Source organism: Diplodia seriata (assembly GCF_021436955.1).
Source record: "Diplodia seriata strain FDS-637 chromosome Unknown scaffold_3, whole genome shotgun sequence".
Classification (NCBI taxonomy): Eukaryota; Fungi; Ascomycota; class Dothideomycetes; order Botryosphaeriales; family Botryosphaeriaceae; genus Diplodia; species Diplodia seriata.
This window is the reverse complement of record NW_027117310.1, coordinates 1822058-1839117: the sequence shown is the minus strand read 5'-3', so window position 1 is coordinate 1839117 and position 17060 is coordinate 1822058. Positions and strand designations below refer to the sequence as shown.

The 17060-nt window shown below is 56.4% G+C and overlaps 7 protein-coding genes across 7 annotated transcripts; 3 read left to right on the top strand and 4 right to left on the bottom strand.

The window, feature by feature from the left end:
• Positions 1 to 1305: 1305 nt before the first annotated feature.
• SLS55_003269 (uncharacterized protein) lies at positions 1306 to 2352 on the bottom strand (the record flags this gene model as incomplete). The annotated part of the gene is made up of 2 exons (XM_066774747.1): positions 1306 to 2114; positions 2163 to 2352. The coding sequence occupies 2 exons, from the start codon at positions 2350 to 2352 to the stop codon at positions 1306 to 1308; spliced, it is 999 nt and encodes a 332-aa protein (XP_066634866.1).
• A 392-nt stretch (positions 2353 to 2744) lies between these two features.
• SLS55_003268 (uncharacterized protein) lies at positions 2745 to 3742 on the bottom strand (the record flags this gene model as incomplete). The annotated part of the gene is made up of 2 exons (XM_066774746.1): positions 2745 to 3485; positions 3704 to 3742. 2 exons carry the CDS (start codon positions 3740 to 3742, stop codon positions 2745 to 2747), a joined length of 780 nt encoding a protein of 259 aa, XP_066634865.1.
• A 1074-nt stretch (positions 3743 to 4816) lies between these two features.
• On the top strand, positions 4817 to 6536 carry SLS55_003267 (uncharacterized protein; the record flags this gene model as incomplete). Its single annotated transcript, XM_066774745.1, has 3 exons — positions 4817 to 4997; positions 5060 to 5636; positions 5687 to 6536. 3 exons carry the CDS (start codon positions 4817 to 4819, stop codon positions 6534 to 6536), a joined length of 1608 nt encoding a protein of 535 aa, XP_066634864.1.
• Positions 6537 to 7669: 1133 nt separating this feature from the next.
• On the bottom strand, positions 7670 to 8396 carry SLS55_003266 (uncharacterized protein; the record flags this gene model as incomplete). The annotated part of the gene is made up of 2 exons (XM_066774744.1): positions 7670 to 8069; positions 8128 to 8396. The coding sequence occupies 2 exons, from the start codon at positions 8394 to 8396 to the stop codon at positions 7670 to 7672; spliced, it is 669 nt and encodes a 222-aa protein (XP_066634863.1).
• Positions 8397 to 11030: 2634 nt separating this feature from the next.
• Positions 11031 to 12560, top strand: SLS55_003265 (uncharacterized protein; the record flags this gene model as incomplete). Its single annotated transcript, XM_066774743.1, has 1 exon — positions 11031 to 12560. The coding sequence occupies one exon, from the start codon at positions 11031 to 11033 to the stop codon at positions 12558 to 12560; it is 1530 nt and encodes a 509-aa protein (XP_066634862.1).
• A 558-nt stretch (positions 12561 to 13118) lies between these two features.
• Positions 13119 to 13790, bottom strand: SLS55_003264 (uncharacterized protein; the record flags this gene model as incomplete). Its single annotated transcript, XM_066774742.1, has 4 exons — positions 13119 to 13163; positions 13244 to 13428; positions 13523 to 13574; positions 13641 to 13790. 4 exons carry the CDS (start codon positions 13788 to 13790, stop codon positions 13119 to 13121), a joined length of 432 nt encoding a protein of 143 aa, XP_066634861.1.
• Positions 13791 to 14373: 583 nt separating this feature from the next.
• ERF2 (Eukaryotic peptide chain release factor GTP-binding subunit) lies at positions 14374 to 16582 on the top strand (the record flags this gene model as incomplete). Its single annotated transcript, XM_066774741.1, has 4 exons — positions 14374 to 14541; positions 15295 to 15488; positions 15545 to 15653; positions 15704 to 16582. 4 exons carry the CDS (start codon positions 14374 to 14376, stop codon positions 16580 to 16582), a joined length of 1350 nt encoding a protein of 449 aa, XP_066634860.1.
• Positions 16583 to 17060: the final 478 nt, after the last annotated feature.

The following is a 17060-nucleotide window of genomic DNA, read 5'->3' as shown; positions in this document are numbered from 1 at the left end:
TGCCCACGTACGAACGCCGGCGACGTGTCGTGATGCTGCCGCCGATGCGGTCATGGTCGTCAGCGCACGCGTCGAACACCTGCGCGCGCCGTCATGTGTGGTCCGTGAGGCGATCTGCCCTGGCCCCAGAACACAGCCCTTCTTCCATCGTCCATCACCTCCCCATTCGTCGCCCCGGGCCCTGACTCGGCGCCGTCAGCGCTGCGAATCCTCCAGGCACCACGTCTGCCGCCCTTGCGCCCATTGGCCTGCCGCCTGATCGCTCGGCTGTCAAGTCCCAGCGTGTCGGGCGCCAGCTGACGGACACCCAGCCCGCGCTTGAAACGCGAGCAGACTTTTGCCCCGGCCCCAGCCTGCGCATTTATTGCCTCTGCCAATCGTGCGGCTCTGCAATTGGACCCTTTCGCTTCCTGCAGTTGCTGCTGTCCGCCCGGCCAGAGCTGTCACGAATTTCCCCCAATCAGCGATAGCGCCCGGCACATCATGACACGTCCATCCATGCCGACACGCATGCACGATGCGTTTGGCCTGCAGTATCTGCCTCACTACTGCGTCTCTCCTGGTCTCGCTTCCTCAAAGGCTGCATCGAGAGCCTCGCCTGAAGTTTCGCAGAATCGCCTTGTATGACTGCAGTAGCCTTTGCTTCACTTAACTGATGCAAGGCACCCTCCAATCGTACATGTGTCCACTTCGCTGGCTTCGCATTCCCTTGCATGATTTCCGTCAGATATTCTGGCTGAACTCTAATAGAATCCCATTCGACTTGTATGGCTTTTTCAAATTGCTGCAGCAAGGTTCAAGAAAACGAACGCCAGTGGCCACCATTGGCTGAGTCCCTCATCCTCCATGCTTATGCGGCTACTTTCTACAATAGTCCCATAATAAGGATTTTGCATAAGATAGGACCGCCAGAAGTATTGATCAAGAGCGCGCCATCATGCGTAGAGAGGGATGTAAAGGCGATTAACAGACCGGTGGTGACGACCAGAATTACCAGTCAGACCCCGACCGCTAATTTGGCGCTCCATGGGGGAGAACTAGAACCCCTCTAAATTGGTAAAGGCCAGTAGCAGGAGAGGGTTAATTACGCTGCCTTGACGGTTGCGGTAGTGTATGGCTTTCTACATCACCGAGGCATTCGCACGAGGGTAGAGTTGAAGATGAGCCTGGAAGGCTCGATGACTTTGATGCCATGACGGGCGAGTCTGACAGTAGGTGGGACTATTAGGTGTTTAGATAGATAGGTGCTGCAGGCGATGTGCCCAGGCTCGACCACGGGTCAGTGACGTTAGAGGACCCTTTGAGCTATTTACTACCATACTTCCTCAGAAGCTTCTCCATAATGCTCACAGCACCAGACCGATATCCACCGCCGAAGAGTGCGTGGTGATTCAGATGGTGAAACAGTTCATACAGCGCAACCCTATCCTCATACTCTTGCACCGGCTCCGTCTTGGGACAAATCTCATGATACTCCTTCATGAAGGAACCACCAAAGCCTCCAAACATTTTCATGATGCCGAGCTCGTACTCGCTGTGCGCATAGCAAGCGCTAGGATCGTACACGACGTCCTCGGGCTCGGCGTCGAGGCTGCCGATGCTGCCGCGCGACGCGTTGCCGCTCCACAGGTCGCCGTGCACGACAACGGGCGTGACGCCCTTGCCGCCGTTGAGGTGCGCATCGCCGATCAGCCGTGGCACGACCTCGTCGGCGGTGCGGGTGACGAGCGTGCGCAGCTCCTTGTCGCTCCCGTTGCTGCGCTCCGACTGCCGTAGAATGAAGCGCAGCCGGTTCTCGGCGTAGAAGTCGGCCCAGCTTGACTTGTAGCCGTTCTCCTGCGGGGTGTCGCCGCAACACGTCGTCACCGGGAAGCCGAACTGAGGCTGCGAATAGCCCGCCGGGGTGGGCGCCGGTGTGGTGTGCAGCCTGGCTAGCTTGGCGGCGAGGGACGGCGCGGTGCTAGAGGCGCCCCGCGAGAGCCGCGAGGTCAAGTGCAGATAGTCAGTGACGAGGAAGTGTGTCGAGGGCGAGGATGTGAAGGTGCCGTGGGCGAAGGATTTCGGGCAGAGGGTTGGCACGGCATTGTGCAGGGCGTTGAGGGATGCGTGCTCGCCTGCATGGCGGGGTTAGCGGAGCTGTCAGATGCGACTCGGATGCATACCTTCGAACATGACGGCTGCGTCTTCGCCCTTGCCCGACTTCATGAAAAACTGCTTGTCGCCGCCATTCGGCATCTGCACCGTGATCTTAGACGTCGAAGCTGACGACATGCCTCCGCCGCCAGCGGACGAAACGCTGGCAATAGACGAGTCTATGCCAAGGGCTTGAGCAACGGCACCGTCGAGCTTCATGGTGGATACGTGTGCACGCAGGTTCGTGAGGCTTCTGCGAAACATGCGGTTGTCGAGTGTTGTGGCATCCGTCTTTTGCATGTGGTGAGCTCCCCACATTGCATATGACGTTAGCTGTGCAGGGGTCCAAAGAGCTTGGATCGCGGCCCGCAACGGCAGTGACGCCAAGTCGCGTAGGGCTACGATAATGATGACCATCTTTATCGGTTTTCGTCATATGTGCGTGGGCAATCTGGCAGCCTTCCGCCTGCATTATGACCATCCGATATTCTCAGAACAAATGTTCGTAGTGACTTCTCGTGTTACATCCATCATATCTTAAAACACAGTACTTCAGAGAAAGAACGAGAACGAAAGCATGGAAAACGCCGCAGCGGTGTGCTTCCTCTAATCTACGTATATGCATGTGGCGCCTGCTTGTACTTGTTAAAAGTATCCTTGCAATGACCAAACACCATCTTTGCGCCCGTCCTCTTCTGCAGCATCTTGACCATTTGGTGACTTCTCACCCAGTTGTCGTGGTCGCGGGCCAACCATCCTTGGGGATGGCTCGCTTCAAAATTCTCACGGACGTGATATTGGTCCGTGGTGAAGATCCACGTCCCAGAATGCTTGAGATTTGCTTGGAGAATGCAGAGGCCAGGCGTGTGGCCCGGCGCATGCCGGAGAGTGAGGCCCTGGGTGATCTCGAGGAAGTCTCCGTGGAAGGGTGTCCAGTTCAAGTCAAATGTCAGATGCTGCGGAAAATAGACGCCAATGTCCGTCTTGCTGGCAACACTGTAGAATGCATGCTTGAGCTCTTGCTCGTGGACATAGATCGGCACGTCTGTGCCACGGAAGAGCTCTAGGCCTCCAGCGTGGTCTACATGCAGATGGCCCATTATGACTGCCTTGATGTCGGAGAACTTGTGGCCCGTCTTTTCAATCTGTTTCTCGAGCTCCTGGTCCGGATGGTAGTTGACTTGGGCAAAGATATCGTTCAAAGGAGCACCCCAGGTAGTCGGGTAGTCCTTGCCAGGTCCAGTCTCGAACAAGATGAGGCCCTCGGTTGGATGCTCTATGAGCACTCCGATCACCACCATCTCCCGCCGCTCTGCAATGTTTGTTGGCCTGGAACCAAGGGTAGTGCCGCCCTTAAAATATCAGCTTTTCATAGAGCACAATGACAGGGGAGACGAACACCCCGCTTGAACCAGCCCTCATCGGCCTCCAAATTGCCAAGATGGAGGAGCTTTGACAGCCATTAGCATTATGGTAATACGTTGTGAGATGTCAGGGACATGCCCATAGCTTGGTGCCCTTGTCATCCGCATTAGCATGGCCAACAGAGAAATGAGCTAGGACTACTTACCTCTGGAGCCTGAATCAATGTGTCAAGCGAGGTGGCCATTGTAGAGTGAGGGATAGGTAAGGGGAATCCGCTGCTCGACTCGGGGCAGCCTCCTTATGTACTACCATTTTGCAGCCAACTGGTCGGCAACGTGGGAAAAACTGGCAAGACTCGATCTCCACTTTTCTTGCCAACACCCTCAAGGTGACTTCGCAGTCTCGAACTGTAGGTCATGGCGTCCTAGCAGAGTCTTCGCCTCAACTTCGAGATTAAAGCCTTGAAAATGCGGTCGCTTGTCCGGCAATGCTTATTTTCACGTACTGCTACTTCGTAGGCGAAGAGCTTGTCAAGAGGTCGGGGTGGCACCGGCACACTTTTCGGTGGAGCACCGGGCTTCCAGCTGGCTCCCGGCAAACCTCGCATAAACAACAACGACAGTGGATCCGACAGGATCGACAATCGTGCTAACGACTATCATTTGGAGAGAGACGTCATGAATTTTGGCGATCTATCCTGGGGTATAGGTTTGAGCCATCAAACAGGGTGCGTCTCGTCCGGTGTGAAAACGCTTCATTCAAATCGAAGTTTCTCATCGCCATCTTTTCCTTGGCAAGTGCGGGGAGGCTGTCGCAAGCTCCACCTCCAGCGGAGTGTTTCCTGCTGACGATAGCGGCAGGGCCAGCGGGCGGCTTCTCAAAGCTTGTATGTGCTAAGCTAGGATCCACAATCGCACGTCCGGATGGGGCAGAGCGCCGCCGCAGCGGGACGGGAGTGTTCGCATGCGTGAGTGTACGTCATGTTTCAGGAGCGTGCGCGCTGCGAGGACTGGCGTGTGAAGTGGAGGGTGGAAAGAAGACAGGGCGATCGAGTGGCAGTGCTTTGCGTGCTCGCGAGAGGGTTGCAACGTGTGCTTGGCACGGCCCTCGTTTCGATCGCGGCTTCCCCTGGCACCGCCGATAGCTATTCATGGCGTCAGCCCGTTTAATCTGGTCCGCGGCACCCCAGTACCACGATGCCTGGCTGAGTAGCGTACCTCGACTACTGCAAGGGCGCTGCCCGTCGTCTTCGCCCGCCGGCTGCGCATCCTTCTCCACCTCTGCCTCGACATTCCTCCCGCCAAGTCCGCTGCCCAGCATGGCGCGGCGCTCGTCCACCCTGCTGCTCGCCTTCCTGCTGCTCGCTGGCCTCTACTTCTTCGCCGCCTCCCCCGCCAGACCGCTGCTCCACCGAAGAGCCTTCAAGGCCTGCGTCCTCGACCCCGAGCTGGCCCACCGTGCCGACCGCGCCAAGATCCCCACTGTAACCAAAAAGCAAAGTGCGTAACGAGTCCGTTGCGCCAGATCATGCCGTATGGCTGCTGATTGTTTGATTCCGCAGGCCTCCGACATCTTTTCGGCCTCCCGAACCTTCTTGACAGCCCCGACCACTGTTACAACGCAACCACGCGCCTGGCGCCCTACGGATTCGACCCGGACAACAAGTACACTGATGGCAACTCGGTTTGGCTTGGTCGCGACTGGAGAAAAGAGCAGCATGAGTGTGCCGCGAGAAATGGCCTCTTGCCTGGTCATGGGAACCAGCCGCGCGAGCGCTTCCATCTTCCTGATCGCAAACCCAAGGGCCATCTGACCGTCCAAACGTCGAATACCGACTACAAGAAGTCCACCGTTCCTCGAACCGCCGTCGTTATGAGGACTTCCGAAAGCTTCAATTGGGCCGGGGATATCATCGCGTACATCAGGTCATTGGTTGTCGAACTAGCCCTGGAGTCTGGTGGCGTGTACGAACTCTTCATTCTGGTCCAGGTGAAAGACTTGAAGCAACACATATTCCTCGATCCTGAAGCCTACGACCGCGTTCTCCGGAAACATGTGCCTGAGGAATTCAGGGGCATGGCCTATCTATGGAATGAGAATCTTCTGAAGGATTGGTACCCAGAGGTGCCTAATCATAGGTCCGTTGCTATTAAGTTCTTGGAATGGACGATTGCTAATCCAACCACAGCTACATTCATCAGGCATACCAGGCCTTGCAGCTCTTCGCCAACAACATTGCTCCCGACTTTGATTACTTTTGGCAGTTCGAAATGGACTGGCGCGCAACTACACCTCACCTCAAGGCCTTCGAGCGAATGGCTTCATGGGCGAAAGAACAGCCTCGGCTCTATCTCAATAACATGAATTCCGCTTGGTACCTCCCAAGCCTCCAGGGTTCGTGGAACGACCTATGGATGTTGATGAACGACACGTTATGGAACGACAAGCGTGCTGCCGAAGTTCGTGAACACGGGAAGAAGTGGGGTGTTGGAGAAGAAGCGGATCTGATTACTCTTGCTCCAATCGTCGATGTGCGCACGACAGACTTTTGGCTGTTCAAAGGCATGGTTCACAACGATCCCCTCCAAATCAAGAAGAAGAAGCTGCCGCACTTTGCAGCTCCGGTGGCCATGACACGCACTTCGAAGCAGTTGCTCTCCGCTGTTCACACTCTGCAACAGCAGTATGGATTCTGGATGGCTTCGGAAGCCACAATGGAGACCATGGCCTACCACCACGGTTTCAAGGCGGTTCACGTGCAGCATCCTGTTTTCTTCCACGGCACCGAGGAGGACCAAATGATCGATTGGTTGTTCAATTCAGGAGGCCCGGAGAATCTCGGAGGTGGCCCAGATAGCCAGTACAACTGGGTAGGCGCCGCACACATAGTCCTGGAGAAGCTGACCTGGTGGTGGCCGCGTGAGGGATATGATCACTATTCGCAGCATGTGTGGTCGGACTTCCTCAAAAAGGGGACATGCTTACCTCCTGGGATGTTCCATCCCTTCAAGTGGGAGAAGTTCAAGTCCCCAAAATAAAACGAATAAAACATTAACCACTGCCCGGAACCTCATCATGGAAGCCACCGCCAACGACGCAAGATCTCGTTGCGTCGCTGTGGGACATTTCTGGAACACCTGTCCTCTGTTCGGCTTTTGTCCACACTAGGGAGCAGCCACGGCAATGGCCACTCAACACGACGAAAACATGTGCAATTCTCCTACGCAGCAGAAGCAGACTCCTCAAGAATATGGCTCGTCAGAATTTAGGGCTACCTTTTCCGAACGCGCGAAGCCTTCTAGAGAGTTTGGCCAGGCCCGACGCAACATGGGCTTGGAAACAGCGTAACCTGTGCGAAGGTCTCATTGCTACAGCGAAACAATTAGCAAATGGCATTATGGAGGAACTGCGAATTGGATAGGCGCTCGATTTAGATACCCACTTAGATATTAATGCATCACCACGCCTTTTTTTCTCACACAGGCGCGCGGTGCCGAAATAGGACCATCATGCAGAGTTAGGCGGTGTTCACGGCACAGGGTTTTTTCTTCACCTACTTTGCTCTCCCTTCGTCTTTCTCTAACCAATTAATCTATCGAGCTCGTATTCCAGGGATTTGGGCGTTTGGCCTCGCCGGCTCCTCGGCCAGCATGTCCCGATCATCTGAGAAAATCGATCCATCTGCAACCGATGCGCTGCCAGTTTGTTGACGCGCAATAATGGTGTTGTCTGGCGTCATCTTTCCTCTTTCTGGATCAGACTGATGAGAATTTCTTAGCAAACCCCTCGGCCTTTTCCTGCTTTGGGGTCAGAACGTAAATCAAAGAGCTACACTACTCTCAACGTGTAAGAGGGGAAATTGATAGCATCAGAGTCCTGATGAGTTCACGAAGGATATCATTCACAGCGCAGCATCAGAAATGTTGTCCCATGGCTGTCATGTGCCGTAGTAAAAGTGGTCATTGTTTTTATTGTGACTCGATGGTAAGATCGAACAGTCCCCATTCGTAACCCGCTGCAGGGGTGAAGATAATAGGAAGCAATGCTCTGAAACTTATTTATATACAACTGAAAGAACACAAACAGCTCACGTCCCACGAAGATGCTCCTCAACCCAGCGCTGTTGGTGCGGCAAGGGATGAGGGAATCCACTCTAAAGAGGAGAGGGCATTTACGAGACGGTGATGCTGGAGGAGCCGGAGCTGTGGTAGCCCTCGGTGGCGACGATCTGGTAGTCGTGGGTGCCGAGGTTGAGGCCGAGCTTCTCCCAGGCGTCGAAGTGGTTCTTGGTGGTGACGGTGCCGCTGCTGCGGTGGTTCTGGCGGACGGACCAGTACTGGGTGAAGGAGGCAGTGCCCTGGATGGAGGGGGCGTTGGTGCGCTCCGAGGTGTAGATGTCGTAGGTGCTGCCGTCCGAGGTGACGGTGCCCTTCTTGGTGCCGGCCGAGCCGGGGTTGTAGTCGCCGTACGACTCGACGATGTAGTACTCGATCAGCGGGCTGGTGGTCCAGCCGTAGACGGAGAGGTAGCCGTTGCCGTTGGGGGCAAAATCGCCGGAGAACTTTATGTTCCTGGTGAGCGGATGGGTTAGCTCGCTGTTCGTGACATGGATAGCAACGGATATCTTACCTGGCGCTGCCAGTGCTCCAACCCTTACCAGCGACAAAGTTTCCATCGCCGCCGGACCACTCAACGCTGTACTTGCCCGAAGCACCGTTGGTGTAGGTGACGTCGCCAGCGCCGTCGGTCCAGAAAGAGAAGTAGTAGCCGTTGTTGGTGCCAGTCTGGCTGGAAGTGAGCGACTGCCTGGCAACCAGCTCGCCGGCCTCAGCGGCGGGGGCAGCGAAGGCGCCGGAGACGGCGGTAAGGCCGAGGAAAAGGGAGCGGAAGGAAACCATGATGTCAAAGAAAGTAATTGATTGCGGGTTGGGCTGTGGCATCCAGAAGGCGGGAGGAACCGTCTTTATAAGCCAAGTGCCCAGTTGCGGAAAGATAGGAGGGGCGGCATTGCGGTGCTCAGGCACCCGGGTGTTTCAAACAAGCCAGTGTTTCCAAAACACGGGGGGCTTCCAGACCCGTCAATAACGCGATACTCTATAGAAACTGCCCGCGGCTAAACGAAGCTTGGCGGGCTATAAACAGCCAGGAGAAGTGGAGCAGGGTGTTTGCAATGCCGGATGTCGTCGCGATTAATTAACCCCAGGCCCCGTTCCGTAACGTGCATCATCCTAGCCGAGCTGGCCCGTCCGCCCGTGGTGGATGCCCTCTTGTTTCGGCCATTCGGCTGTCACCACTCTCACACCGCATGAAGCCGACTCTCCTAGCCGTCATGCCGTGCCTGCCGGCAACAGGGAGCCTCTAACACGTGTCGGGGGTAAGTCATCTGTCGGCTCCTTAAAACTATGCATTCCTTGGATACCCGAGTCGAGTGTTTTTGGACATCATTGCAATCAATTTGATGCTATCAATCGCATGCCGTCGTACAACCGTATGGCGTATAACGTATAAACCTGGAAGGGGGTGATAGAAGTAAAGCTTAGGCTAAGCTTTCCAAGCCGTCAGCCATCCTGCAATGCTGGCCATTTATCCGCTCGATATGCGATTCGATGCTCAAACGCGGCTAGAGGATCTCCATGGCATCTGAGCATGTACCCCGCAGACTATCTGGCGCTACGTGATCGCACTAGTTCCTGATCCAGTACGTTATACGTTGTGCAACGAGGAGTGCATGGAGCCTTGAAATGAGCTGGGTTGTACAGAGGCCTCCTCTTTGAGCAATCGTGTCGAAGAGTTTGAAAGAGAGTGGGCGAACATTGACTGAGGAGACTGTGGATGAATGGGGCCTGGCCGGCGTTGCGTTGTTCTAGCCACGGTATTCCTCCACTGTGAGGCCATTGCCGTCTTCAATGAGCGGGTCAAACATTGGTGGCGTGTACGCGGCAGTTCGACGCACAATAGCAAGACTTTTATGTTCCCGGCATTTGGTTCAGAGGAAAAAGTCACCAGAGAAACCGATGGATTGGCCAGACCTGCGCCTGTAGCTTCCTGAAGCCGGGCCCATAACCGATATACCGTTCGAATGTGAGCACGGCATCACGCGAGAAAATGCTGCGCCTATACGCGAGTTCCGAGCGGTGATCAATGCTGCCGAAGGGTGCGGACAACTTGGTCGGCAGCATTGCGTGTCCCAAGGGCGATATGTGCGCAGTGCGCCATCAGACTTATCGACGGCGATATCGCTGTTGTGAGAAGAGGACGGCGGTGAAGGCAGCTAAGAAAGGGATGAAGGTGGAAGAGAAGTTGAAGGGAGACGGGAATGATTAGGGCGTTTCATCTTCCGTAGCCGGCCGGTGACGTAAGCAACCCGTCGGGCTTGTGCTGGTAATGCGGCAACGACTTTTGCGTACCGGGACTTCATAGGAAGAAGCCCGACAAGATGGGATTGGAACATATGGTGCTGGGAAATAGCGGCTGTAGAATAGTGGATTCGGTTTTTGGTACCGAGTAGTATCCCGAACGCCTGCACCGTATGAAAGTTCCTCTGAGGAATTTGTTGGAGGGTGTCCAGTCTGTGAGCTTCGTTATGTTCACCATGGATCGAAGGAAATCGTCTCCGGTGTGTCATTAGCCTACGGGAAAATACGTGTAGCTTTTTTATTTTTCTTTCCTTTTTTGCGGGTAGGCCTCTAGAGCCTCTAGAGAGACTCGCAGTCCACCTCTTGCACTCTACAAGAGGCTACGCACATCCCAATATCACTTCGAATGCGTCTTTGAATTGTTATTGTACGGCAATGGACTCTCCCCAGGGAACGATCCAGAGTTATCGTACGCTGCATGTAGGTTCTTATCCATGGCCCTTAGGTTGCTGTTGCCGACGGCTGAGGAAGCACACTGAGGCGGGGGTTGGCCATATAATTAACAAAGTCAAAATCCCCAGTAATGACCCGTCCAAGCGAAGACTGGCTGAGTGCTAGCGGAACCGTTCCCTTTGGGTTTAGGATTCTTCTACCGACGACAGCTAGGAGCGTGGGCGCCCCAGGTGAGACTGGGGTACGGTCGGGTGGGTGTAACGGGAAAAAACAGGCGGTTCTCAAAGAGCCTGTTCCTATATAGCACGCTCCCCTCACGGGTTGAGCAAGCTCATATAGTTTTTTGCCTTTTCTGCCTCTGGTCTTGGTGGTTGGTGGTGAGCGTGCTCGCGGCGTGGTTCGAACTGGGGAGTTTTTTTTTTTTTTTTTTTTTTGTTGGTTGTTGTTGTTGTCGTCGTGGGTTAACGTTCCTATTGTTGTGTGAACAACCATTGTGAATTGCCTAATACGATTAGCTCATGCCCTTAACACATTCAAGGCCTCTTGCCCATTCACCTGCTGCCTTGGAGCATTGGACATCGCTCTACCCGCACCTTGGACCCATTCCTCTTCATCTGCAACCCACTCTTAACCCAAACCTCCCACCCGAACGATCTCTTTGCAACCGCTCTAGCACAGCCCACCCGCACACCCTACGCAAACTTTGTTACCCCACACCTAAACATGCAACTAAATCGCATTGTCGGCCTTCCACAGCATGGGAACAGGTCAATTGTGACCAACCTGACCGTAGGCCTCCCTCGTCCGCTCCTCCTGCAGCTTCTGGAGGCTGCCAAGGTCCGCGCTCGCCACGAGAAAGCGCATATCACTCCCACCCACACCGCCGGTATCGAGAAGCTTCCCCCTGAGCTCATGGACACGGTCTTGAAGGACGTTGACAGCAAGGATGTCCTAAATCTCCGTAGCACTTCGCGATCCATACAGGCCTTGACCTGGCCCCATGCCGCCAAGCACTGCTTCTCCACCATCCGCGTGCCCTTGACGGGAGAGGGCTACGATCATGTTGCCACGTTGATTGCCGAGAACAGAGAGTTCCGCAACAGCATCACCAAGATCATTTTCGAGGCCGGCGCCCAGATCCCCTCCGACGCTGACGACATCCCGCTGACCAGGAAAGAGCGCAACAAGCTTAACAAAGCTATGAGGAAGGAGAAAAAGGTCGTCGATGCCAGGAGGCAGGAGCTTGAGCTCGCTGCCGACGTGCAGGATCCCCGCGATGAAGCTGATGGCGTCACCTCCGTGGTCCATGACCCTGATTACATCAGGCCGCGCGAGTGGCACCGCGGCCGCAGCCTGCCGACCTCCTCTCTGAAGAACGCCGATATGCACAAGGGTAGACTGTACGGCGCAGTCGTGATTCGGAAGTGCCTGGGGCTGCTGCCCTCAATCACCGACATCACCATCTACCACAACGTCGATGGTATCAAGGAGCGCGACCGCCAGTTATGGGTCAGCGACCACTGCACCGCATCCGCTGAGGCCGAGGCTCTGCTCTCCATCCTGGCTGAGCGTCCGATGCCGAAGCTCAAGCGCCTGCACATGGAGAGCAGCTGCTTCGGGCACAATTTGAACGAGGGGCTCATCATGCTCTCCAACCTGCACAACATCTCGCCCAGGAAGCTCGCTGCGCTCGCGCCGACCCTCGCCAACCTCGAGCACTTCGGCCTCTCGGTCAACACCAACACCCTCGACGGCGTCAGCGAAGCGGCGTACGCCTCCGTCTCCCGGCTGCTGCGCCTGATGCCGAACCTCAAGTCGCTCGGGCTGGCCGCCTCCAAGCGTAGCCGCAGGGTGTATCCGACCCAGCTCTTCCGCGAGATCTGCATCAACGTGCCGCGCTTTCGCAGCCTCGAGCACCTGGCCATGTGCGACTGGCCCATCGAGCAGCCGGTCCTCGAGGCCTTCGTGGACAAGCACCTCGCGACACTGCAGACGCTGAAGCTCGGCCACGCCCGTATCTACGGCTCGTTCACGCCGTGCGCGGCGAACGTGTGGCAGAAAACGGCGGACTGGCCCACATTCGTGGAGGAGCTCAAGGCCGAGACCCAGTTTCGTGTCGTGGAGATGAAGCTAGAGTACCGGGATGACGCGCTTGTGAGGAAGCTGGCCATGCGCAGGGAGACGGCTGAGACCGAGGAGAACATGAGTGAGGACGGAGAAGAGACGGAAGACGAGGACATGATGGAAGCTTGAGCGTATGGCGGGTTTGGCGATGTTGTACTTTAGGGGCGGATGTGACCCTTTACTTACGATTTCCGGGCGAGAGAAAGGAAGGGTTGAAACAGCCGGAGAGTGGTGACGTTCTCCCTATTTGGGCATTTTCGGGAAGATTGAAATGGGATAGGCGCAAGAGCGGACTGTTCTTGTAAAGCTGAGAGCTTAACTTGGGAGTCAGCGATCAATGTATATCATGATTTTCTTTTTATTGATTTCCAGTCATTTCCTGGGGCTCAGGGTCGTTCATCCCGTACTCAATACCGCCTTCGAAACATCACGGAGTCTGCGGCCCATGGATACAGGTCCATATTCGATCCACGACATTCCCCCAGAAGAAACAGCCCACAGATATCTCACAACCGCTGAACATGGATCCGATTCTAAGGAAAGCACGGATGCATTATGCGAATCAGCAGCAATAGTCGGTCTTATTCTACGCCGCAGGGAATCAAGTCTCTGTACACGGACAACAGCGTTTTCACGTTTTCAGCCAAACCTCTATTTCTCCATGCGCTCCAAGCACGTGATGTTAATCTAGTAGCCCTCCTTGCCGTACTTGTTGTACTTCTCGTGGAGCTCCTGCGAAGCTCCGTCAGCGCGGGCGTCCTGGTTCCGGTTGTCCGGGCGCGGTTGTCTACAACGCCGAGTGTGGCCCTTACCTTGGGGAGGTTGACGTTGGGGATGATGACGGTGTTCAGGGCGGACGGAGCGTCGCGGGGAGCCTGGGTGGAGTCACCGCCAGGGTAGTACTGGTACTTGGCGTCGCCGCCGGCGGCGTTCCAGGGCTCGCTGCCGGCGACCTTGGGGACGGACTTCTCCGAAGTGGAGGAGGTAGGAGAGCGAGCTATATGGAGGTGGTCGAGCATCAGATACGGGTGTCCGAGGGGTTCATGACGCCATTGGCAGTTGCGGCGCGGAGCCGAGGGGCTGTGGCTTACAGAAGTACCAGCCGGCAAGGCCGAAGGCACCGGCCATGACGGTCCAGAGAACCTGTACAGCAGCATCGGATCAGCATCGGGACGCGCGCGAGAGTGCAATTGGAGCTGGCAGGCGCACGTAGAGCTCGGGATCCCTCCTGCCGGCCTGCTTAAGGGCGTCCTTGCTGGCCTGCTTCTCGGCACCAACGTCGGCGCGGAGAGGCGCAACGGCCTGGAAGCGGAGGGGGCGCGAGGCGCGGAAAGCAGCGCGACCGATGATGGCGGACATGGTTGATAGGTGAAGCGTGTCGGGCTGGGGGAGATGCGGATGAAGTCAGACCACCGCGGCGGTACATGCATTATTGCGGGCGTCTTGATAGGCTTGGTCACGTGGCGCGGAGCGGAACAAGCGAGCGGCCGCGGCAGGCTGATGTCAGGGCGCGCCGAGTCGCGCACAGCAGCGGGCGGCGGCGCTAGCGCGCTGGATGCGGCAGCCCGGCTGGAAAAGGCCAGGCGAGATCTGCAGGGCGGCGCACATGATTGGGCTGAGGCCACTCCTGATTGCATGGGCCAGCCTTTCTCAGGCCAACTCCTTCTTTCCTCTGCGCCTGTCTCGTCTCTGCCAGACCACTGCGCGACGACGCCTGCCATGCCGCTCTGACGCTTCCCCAGCACCCACGCTCTCTCTCCGCACGAGCCCCTCGCCTCGAGATCCGCCTCGCTAGCCCTGTCGGCCCCTCGCCCTCCGGCATCCGAGCCCTCCGCGCGCCTCTTGGCCGGGTCATGCATTCGTGCCCACGCTCTCTACCACCCCCGACTTGCTCCTCCACCACCACCCGCCACCGCGCTGCAAGTCCGCTTGACGCGCCGCAATGACCACTCCCACCAGCCCTCCGCGCTCCACGACCCCCAGCAGCTCCTTCCCGACTCCCCTCGAGGTTCCCACCGGCACCCATGGCGCTCCCAGCGTCATCTCCTCGCGCATGACCGACATAGCCTCTGAAGACGGCGACCCGCAGGACCTCCCTCAGGACTCGCAAGTGCGCCGCGCCTCTCGCGTCTCTGGTGTGACCGGCCCGCCCGGCGAGTCGGGACTACCGCCGTCGCGGCCCTCGTCTGTGTCAACAACCGGCAATCGTCGGACATGGTCGAGAGCCCCGCCCTCTCGCGGCAACGCAGGGCAGAATGCAGGGCCGGGTAGCACCAACAGCGGCGGCACCCGCCCGCCCACATCGCAAAGCAAGTCGCATGTCGCGGGCATCCAGCAGTCGGCCTTCTTCCGGCCCATGAGCGCGCAAAGGCTACAAGGACAACGAGGTCAGCGCCCGGGATCTGTCCTGGGGCGTAACTCGCTTTCGCACGATGGACAAAGTGAACTAGGTTTCAGCTCCTACCGCAACAGTATTAATTCGGTACCCAGCCAAGCCCAGAGCAACGCTCAGGATCAGGAAGGACGGCCTCCGCCATCTCCCACTGAGTTCAGCGAACGCGAGTACATTCCAGACCGCACCACAGCAAACACCACCCCCACTGTTCCTGATACAGTCCGTAGCCAAGGCGAGAGCATAACTCCTCTGCAGCAGCAGCAGCCGCCTAAAACCGAAGCGCCTTCGCACCTGGACCTGTCGCGCGCAAATAAGTCTGGCTCACTGGTCCCACCTGAAAAGAAGTCCCCGCGCTCATTTCGATCCAGCTTTATGCTCCCCAGCCGCAGCCACAATTCTGGTTCCGTCCGTCCGCAAGGCCAAGGCCACGAGAAACTGTCGTCAGCCGCGTCATCGCCAAGACTACAGGCGCAGGACGCCGCAACGGACATCACTAAGGCTGAGATCCAGAAGGAAATGAACTTGGGGAAGAACTACGAGTATTTCACTGGAAATACCGTTTTCTGCTGGGGCGGTAGACTGCAGAATACCAGGGATCGGCCCATCAGCATTGGAACTGCTTTACTCGTTGCTGTTCCTGCAATTCTTTTTCTCATTTTCTCGTAAGGCTAAGCCAGTTTGGAAGTGACCCGAGCGTCCACGCTGATCAAATCTTTAGGGCACCATGGTTATGGCTTCACGTTTCACCAGCGATACCCATTCTGTTTGCGTACCTCTTTTTAGTTTGCGTTTCTTCCTTCTTCCATGCCTCCCTTTCCGACCCTGGCGTAAGTCTCATGCCTACTTCCTCATGCCTGCCCCTGCTAACCGATATCAGATTCTGCCTCGTAATCTCCACCCGTTCCCGCCGCCGGATCCCTCAGAAGACCCGCTGGCCGTTGGGCCACCCACTACTGAATGGGTGATGGTCACTTCAGCTAGCTCTCAAACAGCCGCCATGGAGGTCCCGACAAAGTACTGCAAGTCATGCAATATCTGGCGGCCGCCCCGTGCTCACCACTGCCGCGTCTGCGACAACTGCATTGAGACACAAGATCACCACTGCGTGTGGCTGAACAACTGTGTTGGTCGCCGCAACTACCGGTACTTTTTCGTGTTCGTCAGTTCTTCAACTCTTCTGGGAGCCTTCTTGTTTGCCGCCAGCCTTGGTCACCTTCTTGCTTGGATGAACGACGAAGCGGGACGAACCTTCAGCGATGCTATCTCTCATTGGCGCGTACCTTTTGCCATGATGGTCTACGGCATCCTCGTCACCTGGTACCCTGCCTCACTTTGGGGTTATCACATCTTCCTGATTGGCCGCGGCGAGACGACACGTGAATATCTGAACTCTCACAAGTTTTTGAAGAAAGACCGCCACCGCCCCTTTACCCAGAAGTCTCTTTGGCAGAACTTTGCGGCGGTGCTATTCCGCCCTCGTCCTCCGACGTACCTCACCTTCAAGCGCAAATACGAAGAGGGTGACCAGCGCTTCGGCGAGCGTCGTGGAAAGCGCACTACCCCGCTCAGCAAGGACCAGCAAGGGGGTGTTGAGATGCAAGATGTCAGCGGCCGCGCAACAGCTACAGGAGCTCCCCCCGGTACCAGCGGCGGTCCTGCGGTCCCAAGCTTCCAGGGTCCGAGCAGCAGGGCTCGCACGCCAACGAACAATAACAGCACACCTCGAAGCCCTGCGGGTAGTGCTAGTCACGCTTGATCCGATGTTACGTTGCTGAGATGTGGTTTTGTTGAGCATGAAGGCATTTCTTGAGGAATGATGCGTGCATGGCGCGCGCAGCTAGTTCGAAACCCTTTGGATAGGGGAAGGGATGCTCGGATCTCATCCTTCTAATAATCCATCGATGGATGATCCCACCTACTCCCCAGTTCTAATTTCGATCTCCCCTTGAAATCCCAGGCTTTTGTCCTTTGTTTTGCAGACATTCTCGGTCAGATTCACCGAGCCCTAATCACGCACTACCCTTCTCCCCGCATAAACGCTGCCATATGTCATTACGCCCACCAGTACTTATAACGGCTTCTTTTTTTCAACTGTACAAAAAAGTTTCCCGTCTGCATACCGTTTTCGGTAGCTCTTGTAAATAGACGTTTCCTCTTTCCACCCCGCTGCTCCTTCTGCCCATTTTTGCACACGATCGATGAATGTTGCGTACCACACCTGTTTGTTTTTTGTA